The 25864-nt window shown below is 45.3% G+C and overlaps 1 protein-coding gene across 6 annotated transcripts; it reads left to right on the top strand.

Annotated features, from left to right (window-relative positions):
• The first annotated feature begins 1635 nt into the window (after positions 1–1635).
• On the top strand, positions 1636–25788 carry senp6a (SUMO specific peptidase 6a). 6 transcript variants are annotated; one of them, XM_061052783.1, is made up of 24 exons: positions 1674–1767; positions 6659–6752; positions 7736–7799; positions 8140–8246; positions 8975–9130; positions 10028–10048; positions 11627–11697; positions 11790–11884; positions 12002–12392; positions 12927–13165; positions 15024–15164; positions 15379–15412; positions 16765–16953; positions 19466–19659; positions 20472–20662; positions 20744–20860; positions 20951–21073; positions 21174–21266; positions 21871–22217; positions 22600–22688; positions 22797–22879; positions 22991–23059; positions 24484–24634; positions 24940–25788. In XM_061052783.1, the coding sequence occupies exons 1-24, from the start codon at positions 1737–1739 to the stop codon at positions 25174–25176; spliced, it is 3327 nt and encodes a 1108-aa protein (XP_060908766.1). In that variant the 5' UTR covers positions 1674–1736; the 3' UTR covers positions 25177–25788. The 6 variants fall into 6 exon arrangements, with proteins under 6 accessions (XP_060908772.1, XP_060908766.1, XP_060908768.1 ...); XM_061052785.1 differs by having other exon boundaries at positions 1699–1767; positions 20475–20662; XM_061052787.1 differs by having other exon boundaries at positions 1699–1767; positions 20523–20662.
• The last annotated feature ends 76 nt before the right edge of the window (positions 25789–25864 follow it).

Here is a 25864-nt window from a genome sequence, read left to right on the forward strand (position 1 = left end):
GGTAAATAATACTTTATTGTATATATTACTGACAATCTAATGATGCTAAAGATAAAATAAACTGCCTATATGCGGCAGTAAATTATAATAAATTATAATTTGATTTTTTTTTTAAATTAAAGATCTTTATATAAGCCTTCACATTGAGTGTGTTTAACTTTCTGGCTTCAATATTTTGTTTAAATGATGAAACTGATTCGTTTATGTGTTTGTTACACTCCGATTATGAAGCGTTAGAATAAAGATTTGGCATGGCTAAACTACAGCTCTGTAGGTTAGTAGGCTACAAAGCTGTCTAAAATGATCTCACTGGACTTCCTGAGATGACTTTCAAAATAAAACAGAGTGTATCGTAAATGTCTGGTTTAGTCCTGAAGAGACAGTTTTATGCTAAATAACAATAATATAGAAATCTGCAGTTATATTAAAACACGTTAAAGCTGTTTTTCAAAGCTTTTTTTCCCCAAAATAATTCAGCAAAATTTTACTACAAGAAAATCATCGATGCCGGTAACTTAACTGACATCCATGTTAGGTTTTATCTTAAGTCTGTGTTTCTTTGAAAAACACGAGAAAGAGTGAGGAAGCTATTTCTTGATGGATGGATGGTTACATGGAATAAAGGATGGATTGATAAACATATGGATGGGTGGATGGATGACTAGATGGAAAAAATGTATGTATGGATGAATTAATGGATGATTTAAGGCTGTATGAATGGATACATGCATGTATTAATGAGTGTATGGATAAAGGGATGGATGGTTGATTTAAGGATAGATGGATGGATGGATGGATGGATGGATGGATGGTTGGATGGATAGTTGGATGGATGGTTGGATGGAATGATATATGGATGGATGGATATATGGATGGATGGATGGATGGATGGATGGATGGTTGGATGGAATGATATATGGATGGATGGATATATGGATGGATGGATGGATGGATGGAATGATATATGGATGGATGGTTGGATGGATGGTTGGATGGAATGATATATGGATGGATGGATAGATGGATGGATGGATGGAATGATATATGGATGGATGGTTGGATGGATGGTTGGATGGAATGATATATGGATGGATGGATATATGGATGAATGGATGGATGGATGGATGGATGGTTGGATGGATGGTTGGATGGAATGATATATGGATGGATGGATGGATGGTTGGATGGATGGATGGATAGATGGATGGAATGATATATGGATGGATGGATGGATGGATGGATGGAATGATATATGGATAGATGGATGGATGGTTGGATGGATGGATGGCTGGATGGATGGAATGATATATGGATTGATGGATGGATGGATGGATGGATGGAATGATATATGGATAGATGGTAGGATGGATGGTTGGATTGATGGTTGGATGGTTGGATGGATGGAATGATATATGGAATGATATATGGATGGATGGATGGATGGATGGATGGACGGATGGATAGATGGATGGATGGATGGATGGATGGATGGATAGAGGGGATGTATTGATTTAAGAATTGTTGGATGGATACAGTAATGGATAGATAGATGGATGCAGCGCCACTAGTTGACTTTTACTTTGAAGCCAACCCTGTGACCGGAAGTGAGGTGGGTGATTTCCGCCTGTGTCTTTACGCTCAGCGGCTCCGAGCAGCAGCAGCTACATAGAGCCGACCTGCTGCCTTCAGTAAGCTGATGAGAAACACCATCACCCGAGGAGGATCATGGAATAAACATGGCCCACAATAGAAGCATTTTCCTTGAAGGTAAGCTGTGACACTCCGCTCCGCTGCCCCGGCGCAAACAGCAGCCATTTCACCCGCACACAGAGCTCGGATTCCGGCTTGTCGAGAGGCAGATTCTGGGTCCAAACACACACAACAAAAAAAAGGTCCAAAAATAAAAGAACCACAGCGGGTGCACAGATGTGCTAAGTGGCTATCTGTAGCCTCATAACACTGCCTTGCTGTTGCATGCTAACACCCTCCAATGAGCGCTGCCAGGCCGGTGACAGTGCCACATCCTCGGGCCCGGATGGAGGCGATGACACCCCGGCTGGTCCCGGCTAGCACCGTTAGCTTGACGTTAGCTTGCTCTGGCTGTGAGGAGACAGGCCTTCTTGCCTTTAGCTTAGCTGTTAGCTGCCCCAAAACGTTCACACAACACATTTATATGCACAAACACTTTAGTAGAAATTAACATTAAAGCATTTAAAGTCATTTCTGACGCTGAGCTAGACCCCCCGATGATAGGAAGCTAACATTATAGCCAGCTTGAGATATTAGCTATTGACAAACAGTAATGTAGTTATACGTGCTGTGACATTAATCAGTGTTTACTTGTTTTATATTTCACACTTTTAGTTCAGAGGCTTTGCACTTAAAAAAACACGAATAAAATAAAAAAAAATATCCTGTAGGTTAATATTTTCATAGACATTATATTTACATTTATGTCACTTTTAAATGCAGGATTTCTGCAGCTTGTAGTGCAAGACACGTTCAGGTGCAATCGGACAATAAAGTGTTATCTTATCTTATCTTATTTTTGTTGAAGCGGTAAAATAACACATGATTGAATCTGTTGTTTAACTTTTAATGTAAGCTCTGAACAACTCAAAAAAGCAATTTATAAACAGATAACGGAGACAGTTTACAGGGTTAGACTTCTACAATCCCTCAAATATATATATATATATAGTTTCACACACATTGGACCTGAATTAGACACATGCACCATCAGGAACTATGAACATGCACTGATGGAGAGATGTCAGAGCGAGGGGGCTGCTTTACACAGGGAGCGCGCCAGAGCTGTCGGGGGTTGCTCAAGAGCACCTTGTCAGTACTCGGGAAGAGATCTGGCACCTCTCCAGCCGCCAGACCAACTTCCATTCTTTGGTTCACACATAGGCGGAATTACACGTATTCAGAAACAGGATCTGTGGACGTGCATTACAATTCTACAATTCACTTAGCAGACTCTTTTATCCAAAGCGACGTACATCAGAGAGTAAGAACAACACAAGCAAGGATCTAGAAAAAAGGGAACAATGTCAGTAAGAGCAAACGATCAGCTTTGAGTCTGATTGGACACACAGGTGCTGACAGGAAGTGACCAGAGGCAAAGCACAACATTGAGGGCAGTTCTTGAGAGCTCTAATCAGTATAGAAACCATCTTATAAGTCGTCGTTATCAAACAAAAACCATCGTCATTACCATCATCATCATCAATAATATGGAGACCATCATCATTAAGTTAGTAGGTAGGCATTAATGGAGAGATGCACTAAGCGGCAACCTCCAGTCTTGAAAATGAAGCCAATGCTCAAATGCAAAATCCTGCAGTTCGTCGGGTGTCTGCTTGAGGCTGGCTCCAGGAGCCCTGGAAGTCACATACACATGACTGGCTAAAAAGACAGTTTTACAGCAGAAATAAACATGTTTACAGCCTGGTACAGAAAATGAAATAGGTCTGATTAGTTATTGTCGTCACTGTGTTATCCATAGTTAGGCGTGTAGCTGACATGATTGACAGGTGGGCTCGATGTAACGGTTCGTCAAGAGGTTTAAAACCCGCCTCAGCTCCAGCTCTCAGCCTGTCGTTAGGTCGACTGAAAGTTAGACTGAGACAGGATTTCCAACATGGTGGCTGCTGCTGATGAGCCTCCTGCAGGAACAGACGGCTGACGTCACTCAGGCTTCGTCTGCCTGTCACCTCTCCAGCCACCAAGCCAGCTTCCATATTTTGGTGTGCGTTGGGACTTAAACCGGCGTCTCTCCGGCTCCCAACCCAAGTCCTTTACAGTCTGCCCCAATCCAGTTTGGACTGAAATCTGAGATTTTATTTTTAGGCCAGCCTGCCCAGCCCTAGTGCCAATCCTCCTAAAAAGAATGTCAACTGAAAATTGCAGGAACTTTAGCCGGCCAAATGTGGCTTTCACTTGTACGTGCATGGGCTGCTAGTTTGGTTTGTTGGTTAGTTCAATTATTTGCCAAAACTACTTGGTAAAAAAATGTGGACAAATGATAGAAGAGGTGTTTTTATTTACCTGTTTTAACCCCGAAACTTAAATTTGCCTTGTTAAAAATTACCACCAACTGCAGAGGAAATATTTCCGTGATGCAAAGGATTTCATGAGGACTGATTGTTTTTGGTGTTTTTAACTTGTTAACTTGTGACGCTCCCTCCTGAGGGTTGAGGTCAGAGTGACAACAAGTATGCGCGACTCAAAGCTCTCATTCAGCGGCACAAGCAGCGCTCTGACCTGTTTGGATAAACGGTGTTTCTGTGGTTGTATAGCTGTCGTCATGGGTCCCATATCATGAATCCATCCCACAGGAAATCCACTGAAGACAAAAATAAACAAGTGTGTTTAAAGCTCAGCGGGGACCTAAATGTCCCTGCTTGAACATTATCTTGTGAATCTTGTAGGAGAGATCTGAATGAGCTTCATTTGGCTCATGAATGATTGATGCGGAAGAGCTCTGGGATCAAAATCCAACATGTAATTTTTAAACATTTGAAGAGTATTATTCCTTTTTATCAAGATTCATGATCCACTGAAGATTGGCACCAGCTGTTTCCTGGATGTTCAGGTCGTTCTGCAGAAATCGTCCCGTCGTTTCAAAGACATAAGCAGGAAGTAAATAAGCCTAATTTAAGCACAACAGACTCTCCAGAGAACAAGATTTTAACTAATATTTACCTTCTGGGCTTGGAGCCAGAGGGACAACATGCTGTAACATGATTTTGTAGTTGCAGTTTGGCCAAATGTGTTAAAAACCACGGGACTTATTGGATGTCTCTAATGAGGCAGAACATGTATTTTTATGAACTCCTCGACTTAGCGTCTGCATCCTCCGCTCTCTTGTTTATCATTGGCTGTTGTTTTTGATTTCCGCTTCATGAATTTCAGTTGATATGGGGAGGAAATGGCGAGGCCAGGGCGTCAACGACATCCAGCACATGTTACACATTATTAGAACAGTTTGTAATAGATGAGTGTATTTCTCATGCTTTCTTTGTCTGCGGATTATTGGAAATGAGCCCAGGGCTTCCCTTTGGCTCGGGAGATAAATGATTTTCTTATCGCCCCAACGCTTAAAGGAATGTCATTAATTTCAGTACAGTTTCCCATGTAGCAGCAGCAGGCTTTAATCAGTCAACATTTGAGCTCCACTTCCTTTAAGATTCTTCACTTTTTTCTTGGTATCAGATCTGCATGTTCTCCATAATGTAAGTGAAAGAAAAATGTAAAAAAGTGGAAGAACTGGATGCCAAATTCTGCACAATCTGCACACAGAAATATAACTATGTCTCTCAGATTTTTAGGCAAACGGACGACTTTTGTAAATTTGCAAACAGAGCTTCACTGTGAATCTATAAGTCTGTTTTATTCGGGATGCACTGATGCATCCGTTCAACATCGGTATCGCTCGACATTGGACCTGTTGACAGACATCAGCACGTTGTAACACTGGTCTGCAGCACATGTAGCACAACATCACAACAGAGCAGATGATGGTCTAACTGGTTGATGATGTTTAAGAAAGTGGCACTCTGGGAATCTGTGACGATCGATGTAAACATGGAGATCTGGTTAATGATTCCCCTATCAAATCTTTATCGATCTTACATCCCGTCACCAGCTTTAGTCAGGGCGAAATTCTAACAGATGTATGTTCGTTCAGTCTGCGCTGCTGATAGCTTTTTATTTAATTCAATGAGTGTGCTTCCTCTGGCTCCGCTGTGCTGCGTCTCAGCTCCGTCATACAGACTCCTCTGCAGCTCATTCGCAAGGCTTTTATTTCTGCAGGATGCCGGAGCACGGCGCATTAATTTACCACAGAAAAGATCGAGCGGGACGCAAAATTCAGACTCAGAAACAACATTTAAATATCCGGTTTACTTTGAGACGGTTGAGAACATTGACCATATGCAATGTTTGTTGATGTGTGTATACCACATACATCGTATTATCTCGCTGTTGCGTGTGTAATCTGTAATTACTGCAGGAACTCCAGCTGTCCGGCAGTGGTGCTCCGCAGCCTGTAACGGAGCACAGCGGACAGGCAATGCACACGTATCTGGTGGAAGTCCTGGGTTAGAAACACTCGACTTGGAGCTGCACTGGGAAGCATGTATCTACCTGAATGTCTTCTACACTAGTGCTCACACAAAAATAGCCCAAACAGTGGCTTTTGTTGTGTCGAAAATCTGTTCAACTACTCATTTAAAGACGATCTAACAGTGAGAGAAAAATCTCAGAAAATGTGTGTACACACGTGCAGTACTTTCACACCTACTCTCATGTCACAAATCAGAATGTTTGATATTATAACACTAATCTTTATTTGCAGAAACATGTTTTTTTCCAGCTGATATGATGCGTCCTGAAATAATCTGCATCTGAATGTGGAAAATGTTTCCTTTCGTCAAACATAACTGCAGTGACATGAGTGTAGTTTTGATGTTTTTGCATGTTTTTCTCTGTAGATTTCAGGCTCCTCTTTACTCATTGATGCTCAGCTGTCATTTAGTTTTGTTTGCCAGTGATGAACCCTTAAACTGAATGTCATTTTAAGGAATGGCTGTGTCTTGCCCCTGTATCCTTGCACTGACGGTGTGCTCTGGTTTTTATTGTTCAATCCAAGCCCTGGATAGGTCAGGCGCCAGGCGAGACGGAGGGTTCAAGCACAGCTGGAGCTTTTCTCACTCCGATGACAGTGAAGAGGAAAGGAGACATGAGTAAGCACTTCTTCTCCGGCCCCTCGTTTTGTTTTCAGCAACCAGCGGCGCTGCACTGCATCACTTTCCCAGCACACAGCTCTGCCTCCACACACAGGAAAAGACCCCAGTGACACCTCCTGCTGATGAGCAGGCTATTCCCGTCTCTGATGAAGCACTCAGCAGCCTCTCTGGCACAGCGATACAGAGCCCGGCGCTCACATAAAATCAGCCTCTGCTCGGTTTTCACTACTCAGTAGGATCTATCCCAACGATGATTTACTCCGATCACAGGTGGAAAGAAAAGACAGAAACCTTTCTTTGCACCTTTTTTGAATTATTTAAAGGCTTTTTTTGTTTCAGTCTTGACCTCGGTATAAACAGTGCTCTCTCTCAAAATCCTTTGCGGCAGCTTTTTGGTTAACGATCTGACAGAAGATCTGAATTTGTTGTTTTTATTTGGGGGCTTTTTGTGCCTTTATTTTAGAGACAGGACAGTGGATAGAGTCAGAAATCAGAGAGAGAGAGAGAGAGTGAGGAATGAGAAGCGGAAAAGGAGCTCTACAGGTCGGATTTGAACCTGGGCTGCTCGCTTGGACATGGGGCGCTCAAACCAACCACTAGGCTAGCTTAGCAGGGATGACAAGCAGCAAAGGGGCGAGACCGGACCATGAACCCACAGTCGCTGCGATGAGGACAATCGCCTCTGTACATGCGGCATCTGATATAACCATTAAGCATCTGGCGCCCCTTTCTGATTTCTGATTTTATTGACGGTCCTGTCTCTAAAATTAAGACATAAAAAGACCAAAAAGTTGTCTGTCGGTATATTTAGTGTTATAATAGTTCAATTTAAAAAGAAAGGTGTGAGTTGAATTCTGTCATTTAACAGCAACACTGACGCACACAGATGAATATCATCAAACAATATAAAATATTATAATAAAAAAACATGTTTCTAACCAGAGTCTGACCATGATGTTTGTTTTTTGTCTCCTCCTCAGAGCGAGCGTGGTGAGCATGGAGGAGATGAACCGGCAGCAGCCCACCTCCCCCGAGGAGAAAAAGGTAAAAGCATCTTTTTGACTCCCACTCGCTCCCATTAATCTCAAAACGGGCTGCAGCAGCTCGCTCTCCAAAGGCCCCGGCGCCCAGAGGACCCCCCAGCTGTCCTGGTGCTTCCACAGCTGAAGGCCTCCTCGAGGGCTGCTGGGACCGGGATTTGTTGATTTTGTTTATTGTTCTTCTGAAGTGGATTGTGAATGCATTGTCTCATTCTCGTGCGTGCGTGCGTGCGTGTGCCTGTGTGTGTGTGTGTGCCTGTGTGTGTGCCTGTGTGTGTGCCTGTGTGTGTGTGTGTGTGCGTGTGTGTGCGTGTGTGTGTGTGTGTGTGTGTGTTCCTCCTCAGACTCCCTCTCTCCGGCACTTCACGGCCTCGGATCCTCTGAGGACGTATGAAAACCGGCCGAACAGTCACATGAGGCCTCTGAACCGGCTGACCCCCAAGAGGCTCAGGTACACTTTTAAGGCTGGTTTCACACTTTAGACCCCCGGTGCCCAGATCCGAGTACACTTCACCCCAAAGTCCGGCTTCATCCTCTGAGCTGCACGTGGATGTAGGAAGAGGGTCGTTGTTGGCGTTGCAAAAAATCTCAAAAAACATCCACAGTTAGCTGAATCGACTCAGCCTGCAAGTGGTTGCCATGGTTACTTCTTCTTGGTTGATTTGTACATATTGCCCCCCTGCTGGATCGTTGTTAAGGCCCTGACACACCAAGAAGGAGCCACAGTCGGGCCTTTTTGTCGCTACTAGTTCTTTGCCGCCTGCTTAGTGTGTCAGCTGTTTTTATTAATGTGAACGCACACCGGCGGGGGGAGGGGGGAGGAATCATGGCGTCATTTAGACGCTCTGTCGATGCTCAGGCGGAGTTTCTTCAGGGAGCCGAGAAGATAAAATATGAAATGTTTCTGTGGTTAAGATAAAGTAAAGGTTAAAGGTCACTGCAGTTCATTCACAAGTTCATAAAGAGCCATGTTTCATTTTCTTCATGATGATGTTTAAGCTAATTATGATGATGATAAAAAAATAATGATGGTCATAAAGAGAGATGGATAGCCCGGCCTTTATGGTCATTGCAGGGTTGAAGGTCAATCCTAACGATCCCCGCTGTAATCATCTGTCCTGTGATGTGTCGTCATGCTACGCTGATGTTTGAGGTGACATTTCCATTTGTGTCCCGCAGCGAGGTCCCTCTCACCGTAGCAGCAACGTCCTCCCCCATGCCCAACAGAACCAACTATTTTATCATCAGCCCCGCGCCTTCACAGGGAATCGTTTTACAAGGACGACACTTTCAGCACGCACAGATGCCCTCGGCCATAAGGAAACCAGTCCAAAGGTAAGACGCCGCCGTAGTTAGCCGAATTAGCTGTTAGCCGTCTCTTAATCCAGGGGCGACTTGGTAAACACCCGTTCTGACCAAAGTCAGCAGAGGTCCGATTATCAGATGGATCCACAGACGATCCGTCCAGATGTTCCCGTGCTGTGAGGTTTGTGTTCAGAGGGAGTTTGACCTCCCTGATCTGCTCAGAAGGCCGCTCCCGTTTGAAGCTTCAGAAATGCTGTTGTGTGGAGGGAAAACCCGAGGACAGCTGAGCACGCTCTCTGTGCATTGTCATGTAAACGGAACTATAGCCAATCAGGAAGCAAGCTGACAACACACATAACCATGGCGACGACAGCATAAAGTTAGAGGGACGTCAGAAATGGAGGAGCAACTAAGAGTGTTTATACGACGTGTTCTGTAAAGCAAACTGACGCTGCCTGTACCCGGTAGCTAACAGCTAGCCACCTTTAGCTTGACTGTCATGTTTGTTTACTCCTAAATGGCCTTTGACCCTGTGAGATTAAGACATTTGAGAGCGGAGACTCTGGCTGTCAGTGAATGCATCGTCGTGTGTGGGCTCTCTCACATCTTTTTAAATCATTTAAGATTTTAATGAAGCGAGTACCTAGGATTAAGACAGCGTGCAGAAGTTTGTGTTCAACTTTTGGGTTGTTAAAAAGAATAAATTCCACACAAATTGGGAGCCTAGGCCTTCTATTTCTGTTGCCGTGGTAACAAAACGGGTCTTGATATCGTTTGATTATCTAAGTTTAAACTTCTGGCTCTGTACGAGTCGCAGCTCGTTGTCTCAGGTTGGTTTCACTTTAACGTCGGCTGTAAAAACTTGAATAATGACGCACGCTGTGATGGCGTTTCTCTCTGTTCTTCTGTTTTTTTTTTGTCTTCAAGCAGCCTTGATTTGAAGGACAGGTGAGACTTTCCCAGCTGATTCTTACTTATCAGACTAGATCTCGTTTCATTCTTCATCCATGTCCTGCAGCGTCTAACATTTACTTCATTGGGTCCCCGTGTCCACCTAGCGTTTTTTTTTTCTGAGTGCAGTAAGAAGTAACTGAGCAGTGTCGGCTATATAGCGGCCGTTGTCAACAGACTGTTGTCATGGAGACAGGACGAACGTGCAGCAATTTTCTACATGCAAAAACCACTAGGTGGACACGGGGCGCGACTCTACATGTCAGTGAGTTCTCTCGTTTGTCCTGTCATGACATGTTGTTTGTCTCAAAGGCTGCAGAGAGCTGGTTAAACCTTCGGCCTTGAGTTGTCAATGTTACTGCTCTGACTCGTGGCTACAGCCTGGCTGATGATTAGCCCACCTCAGCTCTGTTTTTACAAGCGGTGGTGAGATATCTGCAGCGTCATGCCTGTTTTCTTAGTCAACGTGCATCCGTACAGTGACCTTTGACCCCCCGCCCCGCATACTCTGCATTACTTCACGTGTTTTCACTGCTCTTCTTTGAACCCTTTCAGCTGTGTGTGTTTTTTTGTTCTCAACACATCCGTACCGGAACAAGCCTTCTGTTTGTTGACTAAAAGCTACACTGAGCCGCCGTTAAAAACACAACTGAACTTTAAAAAAAAGAAATTTGATATCTGTGAACTTACAACGCACAGTATGTAGATTCCCGCCACCAGGGGGCTCTCAATCAAAACAATAACAGAAGATGACGTTGAGGCTGGCGGGGAATCATGGGAGTGATCCTCTCTGCTAATCCCCCCACCCTGGGATGAAAATGACTTCCGAGTTTAGTTTAGTCATGACGACCGGGTGAAACCGACCATGAGGAAGAGAATATGTTTACAGACGAGCTGATGTATCCGAGTATAATCTGCATGATGTTTTTATCACAGCAGCTCATACAGCAACAGAACGGCAGCTTTCAGTAGCGGCTCACGCTTCATCATACAGCGGCCTCTGACGTAACATACACTGTTTCCACGGCAACGGTAAACATGTCATGTCTGTTATCACGGCCGCTGTGACCCCGTTACAGCTATAAAATTACAGATTTCTCTGGCTTTCATAGCTGTTGGAAATATATGAGGTAATGTAAGAACTCAACAACAACATAAAATATAAAATATGTTTAGTCAATATTTACTTTAGCTACATACAGGAAGTCAGAAACAGTTAAATGACGGACTACATGGTTGCTTTGTGACTTTTTATGACGTTTAGAAATCAAACACGTGAAACCTGCGAGCTGTTCAGACCTCGAAGGACCCAACAGGCCTTCAAAATCCTTTTTAAAAAAGTTAGCTGATTAGGCAACAAACACTATTTGTCAAAGCGCTGTGTTTGAAATCAGACGACATCATCCTTGATTTGTGCAGGAACTCTTCATGTCTCGTCACAATAAATGCCAGATTTCAAACTGGGCGGAGTTAGTTGAATGTTAAAGATCAGCCGTCAGTACGACTAAAACCTGGTTTCACTTTCTGCTTTTTGAAGCTCCTTCACTCCAACTTTTGTGTTTTTCTCTCCTGCAGAAGTGAATTCTCCAACACGCAGCCGGGTGCAGAGCTGGACAGCATCGTCCTCACCTGTCCAGAGATCGCAGGTACACCAAAAACACAGTGATCTTTAAGATATGATACTTAAAGTTCATCAGTTAGTAACTCAATTTGTGTTTTTTTATGTTTGATGTTTCAGAAAATGAGAGCTTGAGCATCAAACGCCGCGTCCAGCAGAAGAGGAAACCTCTGGAGGATTGTTGTAGTTTTCCTTCACAGGTCAAAGCAGCAGAGGTAAGAGACTTCATTACCCAGAAATCATTGCACACCTCCTCCTCTTTTTAGTCGTCTTCTGAATGTCACACAGACATTCATGTGACTGCAGCTCTAACGAGTGAGTTTCCCCCGCAGCCTCTCCGGCCGACCGTCTACCATTCAGTCTGCATGAAGTGCAACAAGCCGAGCGAGGACCCCAGTAAATGTCACACCTGCGGGTACAACACCACTCTGGTTCCCCTTCCGCAGGCCACGCTGTCATCCCCGACCCCCAGACCCCCCATCAGATCCCAGCCTTCCCCCGGACCAACCAGCCTGCAGCAGAACTTCTACAAACCCGCCACGACCATAAGGGTGCCCCGCGTGGAGACCCTGCCGATCCGGATCACGAGCACCAGAGGAACCCTGGTGCCCCTGAACAACGGCAGGTCCCCTCTGTTAGCCGGGACGTCCAGCTGCTGTGGTGCCAGAAACCCCCCCAAAGGGAAGAGGACCGCGGCGCAGAGGCACGAACTCAACGACCCCAGTGAGTAAATAGAAGGGAAATGTTTAACCATAATGCCCAACTGTCGGTCTTCATAAAAACATCCAACTACATCATACTGCTGCATGAAATATTAGAAATTCACCCGGAAGGTCGATCAGGTTAGGGCGTTCTTATCAAATAGGCCAGCTGTCTGAAAGCGCCTACCTTCTCTGGTCCAAACAAATCCCGAGCATTCAGGAGCAGAATCTAAAGTTAGAAGGAGGACATACTGACTGCTGCATTGTTGTCAGAGAAGCCAGCACTTCAACATGTTTCCTTAATGATCAGATAGTAAGATACCTTTATCATCTCACTCTCTACACATCTCACTGATTGGACCTTGAAGTCCTAAATGCGAAAATGTCCAAAATGTTTAAAACACTTAGAGTCTCAGAATACCTCAGGATCCTCATGTGGAAGTATCTGCTTCAAACATCATGTTAATATCTGTTGTCAAGTTTCTTGGGACCAAAGGAACTCAGAATATTACAAACAGCAAAATAAAAGCAGAGTTCTGTGACTTTCCTCCCCCAGTCGTCCTGTCCAGTGACGAGGAGGAGGAGGCCGACAATGCCAGCACAGGGAGCATCAACAGACTGGACAGCGTTTCCCCTCGACCGGCTGACTCGGCTCACTCCTCGCCGGCGCCCTCCGGAGGCCGAGTGGAGGCTGCGGTGAAGAGCCCCGGGGAGCAGTACGACCTGGGCCATGAATTCTTCGAAGACGTTGACATGAAGATCACGATACCGCGGAGAGCACGGATGAAGGACCAGGTGAGACTCAACAGAACGCTCTCCTTTTGAACTTTTAGATATCGGCCATATTTCACTTTTCACTGATTGTTTTTAAGACGTATCTGATGGTTCAAAGATAAAACACCTCTCCTCCTCCTGCTGCTAACTCACATTAAAAGATCTTTAACCGAAATCTCACGAGGCGAGTGTGAGCAGTCGTAAGATCAGAATATCAAACATGCCAGAAAATTATCGGAGCCGTTGGGAGCAGGTGATAGACCGTCGTGTCTCTGCGTTCACTGCACGACTAACTGCATGCATCATACTAAGATCATGTCTAAAATTGTTCAGTGAACCAGTCTCCTCCTCCACCTTTTCAAACAGTCCCCCTCCTCCACCTTTTCAATCAGTCCCCTCCTCCACCTTTTCAATCAGTCCCCTCCTCCACCTTTTCAATCAGTCCCCTCCTCCACCTTTTCAATCAGTCCCCTCCTCCACCTTTTCAAACAGTCCCCTCCTCCACCTTTTCAAACAGTCCCCTCCTCCACCTTTTCAAACAGTCCCCTCCTCCACCTTTTCAAACAGTCCCCCTCCTCCACCTTTTCAAACAGTCCTCTCCTCCACCTTTTCAAACAGTCCTCCTCCTCCACCTTTTCAAACAGTCCCCTCCTCCACCTTTTCTAACAGTCCCCTCCTCCACCTTTTCAAACAGTCCCCTCCTCCACCTTTTCAAACAGTCCTCCTCCTCCACCTTTTCAAACAGTCCCCTCCTCCACCTTTTCAAACAGTCCCCTACTCCACCTTTTCAAACAGTCCCCTCCTCCACCTTTTCAAACAGTCCTCCTCCTCCACCTTTTCAAACAGTCCCCTCCTCCACCTTTTCAAACAGTCCCCTCCTCCACCTTTTCAAACAGTCCCCTCCTCCACCTTTTCAAACAGTCCTCCTCCTCCACCTTTTCAAACAGTCCCCTCCTCCACCTTTTCAAACAGTCCCCCTCCTCCACCTTTTCAAACAGTCCCCTCCTCCACCTTTTCAAACAGTCCCCTCCTCCACCTTTTCAAACAGTCCTCCTCCTCCACCTTTTCAAACAGTCCCCTCCTCCACCTTTTCAAACAGTCCCCTCCTCCACCTTTTCAAACAGTCCCCTCCTCCACCTTTTCAAACAGTCCCCCTCCTCCACCTTTTCAAACAGTCCCCCTGTGGTCTAAATGAAACATCTGTGCTTTGTTCAAAATATAACATGAATCAAGCACCAGAGGAGGTTTGTGACCCTGTATAAACCAGCTCTCTCAGAACGCTCCGTTTTGGTGTGTGTGTCTCTTTAAATGTAATGACCCCCCCCCCCCCCTGAGTTTTCCCAGAAGACATCACTCCTCTGTAGGAGTCTGACTCGTTAGTGTTACTTTTCTGTTCCCATCAGATAATAACAGCTGTGTGTGTGCTGTGTTTGGATCCAGTGTGATGTCACATGAATATTTTAAGAACTCGGCTCTGGAAGAGAGAAGAGGGAGGGCTGATCGAACTACGATTCATTCGTTGGAAGAGGAGCGGTTTGAGAGAGATACTACAGAGCATTTTTCTGTGTTGTAAGACTTATGCAGACCACAAACAAAGGACTGGATGGTTTATTTCACATGTTGTGGGTCAGTAGACTCTCAGGTTACACAGATATATGTTCAAAAACATTGGAAGTGGATTTTTCAGAATATGTCCCCTTTAAGAGTGTTGAGAGTATTATGAGTGCATCAGCTTTGAATACATCTCTGACTCATTCAACCGTTGATACTGAGCCTCAATGGAGGAGCACACTTTAAATACAGTTGACTTTAATGTGCTAACCTGTGCTTTAAACTGTATGTTTCTGTAATTTGTATTCCTTCTCTTGTTTGTTTGCAGTTTGGGAATCAGCCTCCGGAGCAGTTTTCTCCGAGGACGAAGAAACCCAAAATCTTGCCCAACAAGTGTGACAGCATCATCCTGGAGTGTCGGAGTGTGAGAGTGGGAACTCTGCGCAGGATGGTCACCAAACCTGTGGTCGTAAGTACTAAAGGGGATTTCATTTAAAACCTTTATTCTACCAGGACTGAAGTTCACCTGAGATTAACAACTTCTACAATATCTCCAGTTGCAGCCAAATAACTTTGATTGTCTTTAAGTGCTTCATCCAGACTTCACATGAAAGAAAACACAGAAACGCTTCACTGGATGGAGGGAACTGAAACAACATTTCTTTGTTCTTTTGTCGTTTCAGTTTTCCATCGACAGCATCCAGCTGGAAACTGAAGGTAAGAACCTGCACCTGAGGTTATGAAATAAGACGTGTGTGCTCACAGATAAAGTCTTATTATTTAAAAGCACACCAGGGGGCTCTCAGTCACAAATCACAATAGTAACAAAAGATGGCCCCCCTCCGGGTTCTAATCTGACCTGCAGCTCCTTTCCCACATGCCCTACTCTCTCTCTCTCTCTCTCTCTCCCTGGTTTCAGACTCTATCCACTGTAGCGTAATTAATTTATTAAAATATTATATTTTAATTATTCCTCGGGGCACCACTTCCTGTTAAAGGAAGAAATTAACTTTAACTGTTAATTAATTATTCAGTCTCATATCAGAATATCAGTAAACGTTCTCTAGGATCACTTCAATCATTAAATAAACACAGACAAAGTTTTATTTTATTACAGGAATCATGAACAATAATGCAGATTAGTAAAGTAAATATCAAAGATTATAATTTGTATGACTTTAATAACTAAATTATGGAAATTAAATTGTTTGGTAAGGATTTAAAGAAAAATGTGATTAGGGGAATTATGTTGTGAGAGAATGATAACTTGGAGCTACTGATGTGTTGGACAACGACCCTTCCTTGAATGACAACAGAACCAAAAGACAACTAACTGAAAAGTTGACTCTGCATGTCTATATCAGAGGGAGGGGCGGGTCTCCACTCAGAGGGGGAGAGGCGACCTCCAATAACTTCAAACACTTTATGACGTTACCATATTTTCTAAATATGAGCATTCTGAGTTTAACATTGGGAGAGAAATTGTTAAATATTGTGGAATATTATTCTTTTCAAAGCTGTAAATTAAGGCAAAAGATATTAAACAGTCCACAAAGAAATCACATCATAGAGCAATGTAATATGAAAACATAAATCGAATCAAACTGTCACTTTTAACCTCACGAACATATATATGTAACCAGAAGTTAAATGGACATTCATTTAATGCACAAAATGAGATCTTTCAATTTGAGAAGACCACAAAGTCTCTTTTTATTCAATTTTATGATGCTTGGACGATCCTCAGACCTCAGCATGAGGCTCTTTCCCAGGATGCGAGGAAGTGGAAGTGTTCGTTGCTTATTCTGAGACGAAATGTCTGAGAACTCAATCGTAATTCACAGTCTAACGTAAACACAAGAGTCATAGGCGATGTCCGGGTTGCCTCACGTCTCGCCCTGTCCTTCAATCTGACAGGGATATTCTCTCGCTTTGAGGTGGAGGAGGATTTCAGCCGCACTCCCTCTGACATTCTCTACATATTCTTCAGGAGGAGATATGTGAAAAAGGCTTTTGTCTGATTTTAACCTGCTGCCTGTTTGTTTGTTTGTTTGTTTGTTTGTTTGCAGGCCCGGAGCCCGACACCCTGGAGAAGATTTGCCTCCAGGCGTCGGGGCTGATCAGCTGTGAGTGGTGCAGCGTGCGGAAACTTCCGGTCTTGTTCTTCCAGACGACTCAGGAGGAGTGCGTCCGCCTGCGTCAGCAGCTCAACATGTCACAGGAGGAGGGGGGCCAGTGGTACGACTGCACAGGAGACCGTGAGTACTAAAAACACAACATGCAACACATCCCTCTGTAGCTCGTCTTGTCTTCAACACCGTGTCCACCCAGCGCTGGCTGTGCGCTCTGGAGTGTCTCCATGACAACAGTCTGTTGATAACGGCCGCTGTATGACCCACACTGCTCTGTTACTTTTTACTGCATGTTCTATTTCATCCCTGCTGACCGCCAGAGGCGGTGCTTAAAGCACTGAATATTCCCTTCGCGCATGCGCAGTTCGAGTATGTATACCAGCAATGTCACTTGTGACCCCTGGATGACCCGAGCAAGGTTATATCTTCCGGTGTCATCCGGGGTTCTGTTCCTTTTTTCTTCTCGCGTGCAGTTTGCATCTACTCCTAGAGCATTAGCCGAAGCTAATTGTATGGGGAAAAAAAGAACAACATTTGTTGAACTACTTAAGAACAGTCGTTGGTAGCCTTGGGACCGTGTCGGTCGGAGCGGCGAAGTTTTCGCCCTCCAAGGGCTGCGACGGCCGTCCAACCCTCTTTAGGGAACGGTTTGTTTTGTTTGTACCTGACACCGGTAGGGTAGCCTCTCACTCCCCTCTACGGACATAAGGTACGTGTTTCGTTTTATTGAAATTTCCTGGCAAATTAGTGGCTGTGTTTCTCCGACGCTAATTAGCCAAAGTTTAAGTTGTGTTTACAATCCTTGACGGTGAAGGCAGCGTTGCGCTTCCCGCTCCCGGTGCCGGTGGGTAGCCTACTTTGTTTATTCTGTAACTCTGTATTATTACCCTAGCCAGCTGTGGTTTCTAAAGCGCTGAGTGAACGGGTACATTACTTTTGTTTGTGTTTAATTATTGCAACCTCTGCCGGTGTAGGCGGCGTACGCGCCCTCTTCTCCCGGCTTACGGTGCCGAAATTGTTTGGTTAGCGGCAGCTAACTGGTTATAGGCTACCATTAGTTACTCTCAAGCCTCTGCTGGGGAAGGTATTGTTCGCACCCCCTCTCCCAGTTTATGGTGTGATGCTAAATTGCCTGTAGCATCCGTGCTTGGGCTGACTGGAATTTAACGTTAGACGGAGCAGTCACTCAAACTTTTGCTGTTGTAGGCGGCGTCCGCGCCCCCTTCCCTCAGCTTACGGTTTTGTTGGCAAAGTTCACGGTCACATCCGAACCGAAGCAAATCAATGTAGTGACAGCTAGTCACTCCCACATCTGCTGTGCAGGCGGCGTTTTATGCCCTCTTCCCTCAGCTTACGGTAGCGTCTGCCACAATGGACAAGTGTCATTATTGTGCTTCCTGTGGGGTTTCTCTTCAGGCTGATGATGGCCATGACCTCTGCCCGATGTGCCTCGGTCCTGACCACCTGAGGAAGGGTCTTTCGGAAAGCCCATGCATAAACTGCAGCTACATGCCTCGAGCACTGAGAGCTGCGAGATTGGCGCAGGTTGGGCCCTCAGTAGGCGAGGGTGACCTCCCTGCATCAGTCCAGTTGCCTCCAGCCCAACCTTGGCGTTCAAGACGACGGGCTGCTCCCGCTGCTGCAGCTGCCCCCTTCAAGAAGAAAGCGAAGACGGAACGTACGCTTTCTTCCGAAGTGGATCGACTGTCAGCTGAACTGGCGGAGATGAGGTCCCTCTTCCAAGCTCGTCAGTCGGAGACCTCAAACTCGGAACATGCAGAGGTGGCCATTCCACCCATGCCTGTGCTGGTCCCGGAGGATGATGTCCTCTCCCTGGCAGCTTCAGCCTCTCATTTCCATGACGATGAGGGGGACAGTGCCTCCCTAGCCTCTGAGCCAGGCTCCCATTCTTCAACTCAGAGCTCATTCAGTGAGGGTGGGGACAGCTCCATGCAGGCCACCATGCGTATGGCCCTGGATCGCCTGCAGCTGGAAATCCTTCAACAGGCAGAATCAGCTCCTGAAAGCACTTTCTTCAGGCGCAGGCGGGCCTCCACCGCGTTTGCTGTTCCCCCCTCAGAGGAATACCTGAGGGAGTTACATGCCTGTTGGAGAGATACTGGGGCTCACTCCCGTCTCTCAGCTGACGGTCAAGCCCTGGCTGCCATGCATGAGGCGGCAAGAGTTGGCCTTGATCGGATGCCGGCTGTAGAGCCTACCATCGCATCCCTCATTGTGTCTCCTGAATCCTCGTGATCGGGAAGAGCGAGGAGGATGAGGGTACAATACACAATCTGTAGGCGGCAAAAATATGAGGAATATCACACATTTTGAAAGGAGCGCCGGTTTCTCTCTATTCTCTACTCATTGAAAACTGAAAAAAGACGATGGTGTTCAGAAAAAAACGCTAGGTGGACACGGGGCCTTCACGAGTAAAATCCAGTTTTTATTGCATCATTTATGAATCATAAACTTAAATACTCCTGAATCTGAAGAAGACAGATGTTATTTAAATCCATCTCTTAACTCTTTTACTTCTCTCATTGCGTCTTAATCTCACCAAAGCTGCAGAAAACAGAATCAGTGTGTCTTTAAAAAACCCTCCCTCCCTGCACGTCCTTCCTCTCTCTCCCTCCAGACACGGACGAGAAGTTCATCGTCCTGATCTTCGAGAACGGCCTGGTGATGAACGAGCAGATCATCCTGGAGGACATCCTGGGAGAGATCGGCAAGACCAACAACCTGAGCAACTTCCCCGCAAAGCTCACGTTCGAGGAGGCGAACATCCGGCTGGTCAACTACAACAAGGCGTCCAAACAGAAGGAGGAGAAGGTGAGCATAGGGGTGGTGATAGACCGCGGCTTATCTGTACTGTCATCAATGATTCATCCGAGCAGCAGCACTCGTTGGTTAATTATTAAAACGCTGCAAAAGCTGAATCGAGACGATATTTGTTATTTCTGTCCCATGATGAGACGGTCAGTAGGTGGAGATTTAAAGTCAGGGTTGGTCATTTCCTCCAGATCCACTTTTTTAGATTTTGGTGTAAATTGTCTTTAGGTCCTGACAGAAATTAATAACTCACGTTCTCTGAAAAAGGAACAAAGAAAATCCATCATCTGTATCAGTTTGTAAGTCTGAAAAAACTTTGACCAATGTCTGCCACGAGGTACCAATCTGATGAACCAATCAGACGCCTCCCTGTCTCCCTGCTTGCTCTCTACCTCATGCGTGCACGAGCCCACACTCAGAACATGAGCTGAGGTCCGCTTCTGGAGCAACGGCACTCGTGCATGTAAGTGAGGGGGCGTGGCTTTAGAGGGAGCACAGAGGGGAGGGGGTGCAGACGGAGCACTGAGGGAATGCTACTTTCAAAATCATGCTAGTTTCAGAAAATTACCAACCCTGCCTTTTAAAAGCCGTTAGTTTATAACGAGTTGAATTTGCTCGACTCTATCGGTTTGTAGCTTCATTGAAGGTTACATTTCGCATTTCTGGGATGTAACTGAAACGCCAAATCGCTGAACACGCCTCGCGTGTTTTGTCACAGAATGTGGTCAAGTCTAAAAAAACAAAAAAACAAAAAACAGGACATGAAGTTTGTGTAATCTGTGCTCCTCACAAACTGTTCCTCTCTGCCACAGAAGACCGCTCAAAGCCCTTCAAAAGTTGCCCATGTCTCCCTGGTTACCAAGGTTACCCCGGTGACCCCGGTCGCCATGCCGACGAGAACACGCATGGCCACACGCCAGCACAGCAGCACCTACGACGACGGCGGCGAAGAGGAGGAAGACATGACGGACCTGCAGCCCACCTTCTCCGGACCGATCATCAAGTGAGCGACTCCTCCCGTCAGGTCGCTGGCGTCCGAGAATATCATCTTGATGTAACGCCGTTGTTGTTGTTTGTCTTCCAGGTTGATGGTGTACCCGCCTCCTCCAGCCAAAGGAGGCATATCGGTCACCAACGAAGACCTCCACTGCCTTAACGAGGGAGAATTCCTCAACGACGTCATCATAGACTTTTATTTAAAGTGAGAATTTGCGTCAATCGGTCGTTATCTCGCCCTTCCATCCTCAAGTCATCACTTCCTTTAACTCTCTCTCTCTTTTTTTTTTTTTAGATATTTAGTTTTAGAGAAATTGAAAAAAGAGGACGCACAAAGAATCCACGTCTTCAGCTCCTTCTTCTACAAGAGGCTGAACCAGAGAGAGCGCAGGACCGTCCCGGACGCCGCCAACCTGCCGTGAGTGTTTCCCCTCAGAGCAGCTTTTTCAAACGCCGTCCATGTTTCATCCAAATGAAAGAAAATGTCTTTACGTCGTTTTGTTTTTTTGATTCCTCAGAATCCAGAAAAGGAAGCACAACAGGGTAAAGACGTGGACTCGGCACGTCGACCTTTTCCAGAAGGACTTCATTTTTGTTCCCATCAACGAGTCGTGAGTTTCACGCTTTTTTGACCTTTCACACAAACATGCACGCTAGGGCTGGTTAAAAAAATCGATTCATCAATGCATTGCAACTATTATTTTCCCAATTCATTATTGATTCAGGGAAATCCTGAGATTGATTTTTTTTCTTCGTTGTAATGACACCCCTCTCCACTAGGGGGCACTGTGGGTGCTGTGAATTCAAGTCACTTTTGATCATACTGTACTTTCATGTTTTATTCTTTGGTATTAAAGAATAATACATGTTTGAGTCAGTTTGTTTTAAACAAATATAAACATAATTATTCAACAAATACAAGAAGGTACTGTGAGTAGTTATCTCTGTATTTCTCTCACCTATGTGTAATATTGAATCAATATCGAACACCCAGCTCTAATGCACACACATCCCCCAGTCATGACCCGTACACTCTCTTCACAGTTTTTTGTAAATATGTTTTGGCATTTGAAAGTCTAGACCCTGAACATCAGACCACCCGACTTTTCAGGTGTTTCAAAGAGAAAGCTCTTCTTGTATTCAGACCAGTGACTTGAGTCCTGTTGTTTTCTAAATCTTCAGTTCTAAACCAGTCTGATGTCTTTGTTCCGTCAGGGCCCACTGGTACCTCGCGGTCATCTGCTTCCCGGGCCTGAAGAGTCCGGCGTTCGAGCAGAACCCGCTCTACCACAGCCGGTTTCCAGCCTCCACCTCGACCTCCAACCCCCCCTCAGAGGAGATCATCCCGGATCACTGTCGCCCTCTGTCCCCGGACAGAGACGGTGTGGACAGCTCCTCAGAGGACCGGTTGTTACCTGGCTTCCTCCAGAGTCCAGAGGGTCAGAGCGACGGTGACCTCGCTAACGAGAACTCGACCTTGGCGGGGAGACAAGAGCCTTCAAACACTGCGGCGGCGGCGGCGGCGCGTAACGGACAGACGGACACAGAGCAACCGTACACGAGTGAGTCTCTCCATCTTCTGAACGCATCGGCTTATAAAGAGGATTTCAAACGGCCACAGATCAGGACTCACTGAGCGTCTTTAACAGTGAGCACAGGGTGTAACCCCGCCTCTCAACCAATGTCAGCTGGGATAAATATAAAACAGCGGCCGTTGTCATAGAAACAGGACGGACATGCAGCACTTCTCTTATGCTAGGTGGACACTTGACCTAAGAGGAAGAGGAAGAAACAGGAGTATAAAAGCGAGAAAAGGAAGCGTTAAGATGATGAGGATTAAAAATCAACATGGAGAGAAATCATTCAGTCAGACGCCATGTTTATTTGTTATGTAAATACACTTTGATGTGTAATAACGGCGTGCTTTTGTCTGGGATGTTTCAGGTGAGTTGCACAGAATCAGCGTTTGCTACGGTTCAGGAAAACGAGACGACGACACCTTCACCTTCTCTGACGACCAGAGCTCCTGTCAGGTACGTCACCCTCCTCACACCGCCTTCATGTGGTCGCTTTACACCCCCGGGGGGAGAGGGGAGGAGACCCAACGGAGACTTAAGTTTTACATTTACTTTGTGTTTCAGGATGAGTGCAGCGAGGACGGGACTGAAGACGCCGTCGCCTCAGACGCCTCGGCTCTGGCGTCCAAACAAAACCTCTGCAGACAGTAAGTGCACTTCTGTCTTTTCACCAGCAGGGGGTGCTGCTGCTGCTCCAGATGATTCAAACAGCCGAGAGTGAGCTTTGACTGACTTCAGTTTCATCTCTCCTCCTGCAGGCCTTGTATCCTCATCATGGACTCTCTGCGAGGTCCGGCGAGGTCGACTGTGGTGAAAACGCTCCGAGAGTGAGTCACTGCTGAGATGATGCAGGAGTTTAGAGATTTAGGAACCTTTCTTCCTGATCTTAAAGAACATAAATGAGACAGAAGGAAGAAAACAGCGACACATGATCGTGTGTCGCACAAATAATTTGTTCTTTTTCTTGTCATCCTGGTTCAGATCCAGAAGTTCACTCAGAAAGAAACAGAAAAATCATCTCAGACAACATGTCAGAGAATCTGTCAAATTTAAAGTTTTCTTCAGACTCCCAATTAAAAAAAGCCAGTTCAACATTTATGTTCTCATGCCGGACTTTCAAAATGTGACGAATGAACTGGAACTCCATTTCTACTGTCATGCCAGAAACACATCCTAACAAGCTTAAGAACAATAAGAAGAACTCATGCGCTAAGTATTTTAAATATGGACACACAGCCAACATAAAAATGAGAATAAGAAATACATTTAAACCTGCTCATTATTCATTCTTTAATTATTATTAATTGTGTAACTGTTAACAAATAGTGGCAAAAAAACAGGTCCAAAGTTATTAACTTGTTAGCTACATTAAACATCCTGTTTTCATCCACCAAGGCATTATGGGAAATGTAGTTCCCAAAATAAGAGCATCATTACTCCATTAAAAAACGACACAAATATTAGAACCCGGCTGATATGGGAAATTTTGAGGCCGATACCGATGTCGATATTGGGGAGGAAAAATCTGATACCGATACTTTCTTAGTTCTTTGTTTGATCTGTAGAGAGAGATATAGATATAAACATTTTTATTGTGTTGATCCCTCAGATGCAGTCGTCAAACAAAGATTTATAACGTGGACAAGATGGTCACTCTGAGCATGTACGCGCATCACCGCTTAACACTAGAGTTATGACGCTTGTTGTAATCCATATAGCGCCCTCTGCTGGTGATGGAGAACTGCTAGTTTAATACAATGATGCTCGAATAAAATTATGTTTGACTGGTGGATAAAACTAGAAATATCGGTGCATTTCTGTGATAAAATTGGCCAATACCGATCGTATATGGATATGCTGATATCAGCCGATATTATCAGTATTTATTAATAATAATAATCATAATTATTAATAATAATAATATCAGTATTTATTCCCTCTTTTTTGATGCTCTTTCAAACGTTTTTTAGGCCACAGAGTCAGAATTTAAAATGACCGTAGCTCACCGTGCAGTTTCACTATAGTAAACCAAAACAATAACAGCTGAGTTCAGGAGGAACATGTCCAAATTGTAGTTTAAAGCTCTCTCTGACCATTTATAAAGACCATTTTACCTGGATGATGATTCTAGTTATGAGTTGTTGTTTTTTTAATCTTCCGTTGTGACTCTTTGAATAAGGTGAGTTTAACCAAACCAACAGCTCAGGTTTGTGTGTGTGTGGCTCTGAGACCGAGTGTGTGTTTGTTTTAGGTACCTGGAGGTGGAGTGGGAGGTGCGTAAAGGGACTCAGAGGAGTTTTGGGAAGGATGTGATGAAGGGCTCGAGCCCACGTGTGCCTCAGCAGGATAACTTCAGCGACTGTGGAGTCTACATCCTGCAGTATGTGGAGAGCTTCTTCGAGGTGAGACCGAGAACTTGATTTCAAATCCCTCCCCCCTGAAAACCTAAAAGATAAGAGTCTGCAGCTTCCTCCTTCAAAATAAAATACAGGTACAAGCAGTAAACGCTACATCCTGCAGGGGGCGGAGCTTCAGAGGGGTGATGAGCCCATGATCATGTGAAGCCATGCTTGTCTTATATAAGCTGTAACCGTGCTGAGGCCCTGTTAGTCCTGGAGCGGTGTGAGTGCAGGCCAGCCAGAGGGCGGGGGAGGGGGGAATCGTGCCATAGAATTGTAATAAATCAATTTTGTTCTCTTTTTTTCAGAATCCCATCCCGAGTTTCCACCTGCCCGTGAACCTGTCCGAGTGGTTTCCTCAGCAGCGGATGAAGACGAAGCGCGAGGAGATCAAGGATCTGATCCTGAGGATTAAAGAGCAACAGGAAGCGGACAAAAGGGAGTCGGACCAGGTCGAGGCGCCATCTGGCTCTTCTGAAGAGCCCGAGATCGAAGAGACTTCTGGGTCCACGGAGCGGCCTTCAAACTTTCCCATCAGTCCCTGAAACAACCCCCCCCTCCCCCCCCCCCCCCCCCCCCCGCTACCTTCCTCTTCCTGTTTTATCCTCGGTCACTCTGGGGGTTCAGTGAGAGGGGGGGCGGAGCCTGATTGTATGCTGCTGGTTTCACATCTCGGTTGTCTAAAAACGGTCCCTTAACTTCCCTCCATCACCACAGACATGAAACACCTTTAAATTTTTATGGAATAAAAAGTGTAAATATGCTGGAGTTCTCCCGCTGCCTTTGTAATTTTACCGTCTCCTGACTCAGTCGTGAAGCGGCCCCCGTTAAGTTATGTTTTCATCCATGTTCTTCTCTCCGGGAGAGGATCCATCGCAGAAGAAACTGTGGCGCTCTTGCATCCTTATTTTGTATGCTTTCTAGTTGTGTAGAGGAAAAAGAACAAAGACTCTAAAAGAAACTGAATAGAAGACGTTGCTGTTCTTTGTAAGTTATCGATCCACGTGTCTGGAATAAAAAAAGAAAGAAAAGAAAAGCGTTTTCCTGAAGTTTGACTTCCAGGTCACAGGTCTCAGACGTAGCTCAGTGCTTGTTGTGTCTCTTCCAGATGGAGTGGATCCATTTCAGCATTAAAAGAAACACAGACGCAAGAAGCACTTCTTTGGACTTAACAGTTTGATTTGTGCTGTCGGGGAAGTTTCTGTCGTGTTTTTGAATGTTTATTTCTCGGCC

Source organism: Labrus mixtus, chromosome 12 (assembly GCF_963584025.1).
Source record: "Labrus mixtus chromosome 12, fLabMix1.1, whole genome shotgun sequence".
Lineage (NCBI taxonomy): Eukaryota > Metazoa > Chordata > Actinopteri > Labriformes > Labridae > Labrus > Labrus mixtus.